Source organism: Papilio machaon, chromosome 5 (assembly GCF_912999745.1).
Source record: "Papilio machaon chromosome 5, ilPapMach1.1, whole genome shotgun sequence".
NCBI classification, from domain to species: domain Eukaryota; kingdom Metazoa; phylum Arthropoda; class Insecta; order Lepidoptera; family Papilionidae; genus Papilio; species Papilio machaon.
Genome location: NC_059990.1, coordinates 7,798,470 through 7,805,414, shown reverse-complemented (window position 1 = coordinate 7,805,414; position 6,945 = coordinate 7,798,470). Strand labels below are relative to the sequence as shown.

Genomic DNA, 6,945 nt, shown 5'->3' with positions numbered 1-6,945 from the left:
GCTAGTTTTTAGCAATATATCAGAACTCGTAGAGGTTCCAAGCTTAATTGCGAAATTCAATGTGTGTAAGGAAAATTTGTTATAAATTGAAACATAATTTAAAAGAGGCACATAACTCTGTAAAAAACAGGAATTAGTAGAGTTTCAATATTGTTTTTTTAATGAGACCAGTTTTGTATATAAAGATGGTCGTATCTGGACAAGCGTTAGGTTGTAAAACGATCTCGGCTCGTTCGCTATTTAGCACACGATAAATTTATTTGGTAAAATAATTATTGCAAGAAAAATGAGGAAAGAAATTACAGTTTTATTTGTGTTGTTGGCAGTTTACCATTGTGAAGCAGCTATAGGGGATTTATTCACAATACCCCAGAAAATTTTTACAACTTTCACGGATGTATTTACTGGTGGTAAGGTACATTCTCAAAATCCGAACCAAAAAGCAGCAGCAGAGCCACGGCAGAGGAGCGCTAGTCAGAAAATAGCCGACGAACAAGGCAGCAACAATTTCAATCAGAATTTAAATCTAAATGACAACACCGGAGACGTGAACCTTCAAAGCACGGGCACCGCCAATAAACAAAACTACGGCAACTACACAAGCAGGACATGACATGGATGTGATCTTATGTATTTCTATTGCAGACCGTATTACATTCTCATAAGTTAGTAAATCTTTTCAAAAACCTTCTTTTAACTTTTGTTTCAATTTATTATAATTCATCATCATCAGCTCACTATACGTCCCCACCGAGGGGCTCGGAGCCTACCCCAAGTTAGAGGTGACTAGGCCATAGTCAACCACGCTGGCCAAGTGCGGGTTGGTTGACTTCACACATATCATTGAATTTCTTCTCAGATATGTGCAGGTTGCATCACGATGTTTTCCTTCACCGTAAGAATTTTATATTATAATTACTTGTATAAATATCATAATTGTATAGTATGGACATTTCGTTATTAAAATATTTATTAATATACAGTGTTGAAGTTTTTTTTATGTATCACTGACATTCAGTTATTTTGTGACCTGTAGTCTATGTTCATTTTCTACTAATGTTTCTATTTAAAAATAAAATAAGTAAGATTATGTTATGGGCCGCTACACACGGATCGCTTGAAGCACTAAGTATATACATATTACAACTTTATGCTTTTACCCTTAGCCACTGGCGACGCGATAGGAGCAACCAAGGGCCACAATTTGTTTGTTGTAAACTAGCAGTTGCCCGCGTCTTCGTCCGCGCGGAATTAAAAGCAGAATCTAGTAAAAAAGCCTACGTCTTAGTCTACGTCACCTGGGGATAGTGTAGTTTCGGAGCCTATTCAATGCAAATAAACAATTAAATCTTTCCTCTTTATAATATAAGTGTAGTTTAATCAAACAGCCTTGAAATTATACATATAAATCATTTATTAATATGATAAAAAACTTGCTACTAAAGTGGTAACATTTAAATGTTTTATTTTTTTAAGTGAAAAAGTTGCATTGCAAAATTTCCTGTATTTTTCTCTTGTAAAGCACCATACAATATGACTTCAGAAAATTTAAAAATTCATTAATAAATTCTATTTACATTAATTATACATTAAATTAGATCCAAATCTCCCAAATTAATTTGGTATTTTTTGAAAATTATATAAATTTTATTTTTAAAATTTATATGAAATATTCACGACATATAAATTCATTTAACATATTATGACACACAGTACACTAACCGCCAAGAGTTTGACTAAAATTACCATAATTGTTGTTCGTAGACCTACCGAAACTGTTAAGATTAAAGTCTCCCAAGTTGTCGTTTAATTTAATATTTTGATTGTAATTTCCATCGCCCTGTTTATCTGCAATTTTCTGTACAACATCTTGGTCTCCTCTTTGTTGATTTTTTTTCAACGCCGAAATCATTTTGCCGTCTTCGAGCACTGGATTTGGTACAGTACCATTCACCACGCGTTGTTTAAAGGATATCTGAGTTCCGGATTGGGAAGTTTCCCCGCCATCGTTCTTCGAGCCGAAATTATTTTTCACTGAAAACTCTGTCAGTATGTATTTATTGATTCTTAAGGATATTCAGAAGCGTATGGATGAACAGAAAAATGATTTTCAAAACATGAAAATTAATATTATACAATCGGTAAATGAAAACATAAACGAAAAATTTGCTGCATTAGACATCAAACATCAACAACTAGAGAATAAAATTACAAACCAACAAAATCAACTAAACAGGCAAGATAGATATAATAGAAAGAAAAACGTAATTTTATATGGAGTAGCAGAAGAAGAAAAAGGATACCATCATTTAGAAAACATAGTTGTGGGATTATTAAATACCTACACTAAATACAAATTTGAGAATAACGATCTGGAAGTGGTAAAGCGACTTGGAAAAAGAACAGGGAAGACTAGACCTATATTGATTACATTTTTAACCATGGGAAAGAAGATACATCTGTTGAAAAACAAAAAATATTTAAAGGACACTATATATTATATCAAGGAAGATTTTCCGCCAGAAGTACTGGAAAAAAGAAAACAATTAAAAGAACAATTACAAATGGAAAAAGATAAAGGAAATAAAGCAATAATTCAATATGATCGTCTGGTCATATTAAACAACAACATAGAAAATAAAAAGCAAACGTACAAACGCAATATGGCACTGTCGCCAGAACAAATAGAAACAAGTGTGAAGAAAAATTCTAATGAACAAGTAGATAATAGTAATAAACGCAAGACGAAGAAAAATAAAATAAAATCATAAAAAAAAAATGGAGAATACTCTTCTACACAAAACTTGCAGCAGAAATGTCACACTAATTATATGTAAAGAAAAAATAAGTAAGAAATCTAGCAATCAGGCACGCCGCTCCATACCCATCTCCCCCAGTACGGCTTGTCACCGCGGGGGCAGTAGACTTATTATTATATTATGATTTTATACTGATCATTATTATAAATAACTTGAATTTCATACACCTAAGGAACAAATTACACAGTTAGCAATACAGTTTTAATTTAATGGTAGAAATGTAAAAAAAAAAAAAAAGTTATTTTAACTTAACTAGCTATTGGAGGAGGCTTTAACCGCATCAGGCGGTCCTTACAATTAAAAATAAACTAGAAACTTTATATTTAAAAATGTTATTCATTACTTAAGTAAAGGGTTTTTGTAATAATAATGTTAATAGTGCATATTTTATATTAGGCATAATGTTTAGTCACTGTTATTAATTTTTTGCTTAGCAATTGCACATGTACTATATCTAAAAATGAAATGTTTTATAAGTATTCTATGTAAAACTTGTAAATTGTAAGGAATGAATAAAGCTTTATTATTATTATATGTATTTAGCCGCGTCTGTTATTTTACCAGGAATTGACGTCAAAACTGACAAATCTCCGTGGCATGAGTGGAGTGTAGACAATAGTATCACAAATAATATTGTTCTTAACATCGCACTGATTTCTGTCTGAGCTTGTAACTGAAGTCAGGTGTGACGGCGGACCGATTAGTAATACGACTGCTTTTGCTACGAATTCAAATAATACGACGCTTCGAAACCGGTCTGTAAAAAAATAAACTTATTTGTAATTACTAAAGAAAATGTTAAAGAATAATACAACTAAGTCTGTCAGTAGTAAGAAGCTATTAGCAATAAAACAACTTAATATATTTATAATTTTATTACAACTGTCCGAATTCAAAAACAGGACTTTAAATAAAATATTTGAGGAAAAATTTAATATTCGAAGCATAGCAGTTTCTCCGTTTTGGAATTTCCAGCCTTCGTTTAATTATATTTTACCATTTAAAATTGAAACATGAAAATGCTGGCCTTGAAGTGTTATTAAAATGTGTCCTCAAACTTGAAATATTTTAATTTAGTTAAGGGGCCTATATGTTACACACCACACTATCCACCAAGATTTTGATTGAATGTACCGTAATTGTTGTTATTGGATCTCCCAAAGCTCTTGAAATTTAAGTCTCCCATATTATCCTTAAGTTTAATATTTTGGTTATAATTATCGTTGCCCTGTATATCCGCAACTTTCTGCACAGAATTTTGTACTCCTTCTGGATGACTTTTCAATGTTGCGAGCATTTTGTTGTCTTCAAGCGCAGGCTTATTCGTTACCGGAGTGCTCGCTCGTTGCCGTTCTGTAGACCAAAAATCTGTTTAACAGTCTCAATTATTTTGCCAGGAATTAACGTCAGTTCTGAAATGTTTCCGTGGGCCGAATGAAGTGTAGACATAATTAACAGAAGTAATATGGGGCGAAACATCTTACTGATTTCTGTTGAATTGTAACTGAATCTGCATGTGTCGCTGGACCGATTATTATACGACTGACGCTGCTATGAATTCGAATATCTCATCAAGAATCCGGTCGATAAAAAAAAATCGTTAATAATTCTGTATTAAGTTATTTTTAAACAGAATTGTTCAATACTTAAAACATGTAATTCATCTTACTAATATTATAAATGCGAAAGTTTAGTATAGATGGATGTACAAACAATACAAGGGAGGTTTTTGATTCTGCGCGGACGGAATCGCATTTGACAGCTAGTTTATTTATATAATCTTTGTTAATCTACATTCAAAACCTGCCTGATAGAAATGACCTGTACTGATAAAATTAAAGTAATTCTTATTTAATTATAACAACGATTTTTAAGAAACTTTAGAATAAATTATATTAAAGTGTAAAGGTTCCTTCATAAACTCGTAACAAAAATTGCTAACTTATTTTTAAATTTCTTCTCCATTAATCCTTACGAGATGAACCGGTTTTTAGCTTTAGAGCTCGAACATACTAGCGATTTAAGAGTTTAAGAGCGACATAAAAATTATTTTAAAAGTGGTGTACGGCTATTTTGCTAGTATGCGCTTATTTTTATTATAAAAAGTGGCACAATATGAACGAAATCTTTGACTATTGTAACCTGAATTGTGCTAGAGCTATGTAATGAAGTGGAGATGTCTGACTAGCAGCTCCTCGAAACATATTCGTTAAAACAAACTTAGTATTAGATGAAATCACATGAGTTTGTAATTCAATTTAAGGAACAATGCAAATGTTTTTGGACGGGCAATATTTTCTAAACTAAACGTTATAAATCGTTAATGTGATTAGACCATTAAGTAAGGTAAGCGCACAATTTAAATAGCGGTAGCTACATTCATCGTGAGCATACGTATCAAGTCGCGCGAAGATATCAGAGATATATCCGAGATATCAGTAGCACATTTAAGACTTAAAAATGTTAAGAGGACTGTTGATAATATGTCTGGTATCGATAGTTACGGAGTGTAACGGCGATCTATCATTTTTCACGGCCATACCGAAGGCGGTCTCAAACTCGGCGGGTACTTTCTTCGGAACACTTTTCGGGGGTAACGCTGCATCTCCGGCAAATGCACAAGAGCAGAAGAACTACGTCGATGCGCCGTCGGTGAAAGACGTCTCCCAGAAAGTCGCAGATAAACAAGGCGATGAAAACTTCAACCAAAATGTCAACTTGAACAACAATAAAGGTGCATTGAACCTTTCCAGCTACGGAAAGAACACTGACAGCAACTACGGAAATTACGAACAAGTTGCCAGGCAAAATTAAAATAAGAAATCATAAGTTTCCATAGCCGAAACACATGGTTTGGTTTAACTTTCCTTAAATATCAAAAGGATGTTTTATATTTTGTGTGTCAAGATTAAGTACATAGTTTTAATATGTATACAATGTTTTATACAATAAACTATTAGGACCGAAAATGAAGTCATTTAAAGTTTATTTTTACCTCAATCTTACATTTGAACATCAAAATTTTCATTTTGTAGTTATACTCGTAGGTATAGGATATTTTTTCTACGTTACTTTTGATAGGAATGGAAGGCTGGTAAATAATGGTAATACCAGAAAGAAGAAAACATTTTATAGCATTCTTATCAAATTACACCTGCCGTATTTTATTATATACTACTTTTCTACCTCCTGCTATAAATATTCTCTAGCCAACACTAATGGCGAAATAAAACAGAAACTTTAAAATCCATTGTATTAACAAGATTGGCAAGTTTTTGTATATGTATTTTAATTAATTATTTCCTTTTTATGTTAATTTACAAACGTTATAGTTTTTTTAGGAATAGATTGAGAAAAATATTTCGGTTATCCTGATCATTTTAACAAGGATTTGTTCTACAAATATTGTTGTTTTATTTCAAATCCATAGTTTAACTGAAGAAAATCTATTAAAGACTTTTCTTAATATTTGACGCCCAAACAATGCAATTTAGATAGAGGTATATTGTATTAAATCGTCATAATTTCCACCAAGAAATCTGTATACGACTGTGTCTTCCGTTGTATACGACTTTCTCGAACACCCTCTATATATACATACAAATATGTAAACATAGTTTATAATATAGCTAATAGTAGGAATTGAAAAATATTACCAAGTAATAATTCATTATTAATTCACTTTGATTATTTATATGTGACATGGCATGTTTTAGGTGACATTAAGTCGAATTGCGAAGGTGATTTAAATTCTAAAATATCAAGGTTTCTAGTCGCATAATAAAATAGGCATTTAATATTCACTTATTTAAAACAGAAATACTATCTGTCGGTTTCCACTTCGGCTACACTTGTAATAAAACGTATTTTTGTCTCAAAGGGAATGAGAGAGATGCAGATAGTTTTAAGAGTGTTACAGCAGTCGAAGTATACAGTTACATTAATATACATTTTAATCTGCAACGTATAAATATATTACAAGGCATAGGTTTGTATTAAAACAACATTTATAGACGATCGATATTTATCACATAATAAATGCAGGAAGTATTCTTACAATGAAATTACTGTTAGTTTTTTCTTTATTAACATGAATTAGTGTATTGATCAACATATATGGTAAGAG

The 6,945-nt window shown here is 31.8% G+C and overlaps 2 protein-coding genes across 2 annotated transcripts; both read left to right on the top strand.

The window, feature by feature from the left end:
* Positions 1-222: 222 nt before the first annotated feature.
* LOC123721038 lies at positions 223-668 on the top strand. Its single transcript, XM_045678099.1, has one exon. The coding sequence runs from the start codon at positions 287-289 to the stop codon at positions 611-613; it is 327 nt and encodes a 108-aa protein (XP_045534055.1). The 5' UTR covers positions 223-286; the 3' UTR covers positions 614-668.
* Positions 669-5,255: 4,587 nt separating this feature from the next.
* On the top strand, positions 5,256-5,897 carry LOC106710604. The gene has a single exon (XM_014502697.2). The coding sequence runs from the start codon at positions 5,280-5,282 to the stop codon at positions 5,631-5,633; it is 354 nt and encodes a 117-aa protein (XP_014358183.2). The 5' UTR covers positions 5,256-5,279; the 3' UTR covers positions 5,634-5,897.
* Positions 5,898-6,945: the final 1,048 nt, after the last annotated feature.

What these genes read in the sequence shown, in the direction of transcription:
- LOC123721038 (XM_045678099.1), top strand. Translation starts at nt 287, where the DNA reads ATGAGGAAAGAAATTACAGTTTTATTTGTGTTGTTGGCAGTTTACCAT.
- LOC106710604 (XM_014502697.2), top strand. Translation starts at nt 5,280, where the DNA reads ATGTTAAGAGGACTGTTGATAATATGTCTGGTATCGATAGTTACGGAG.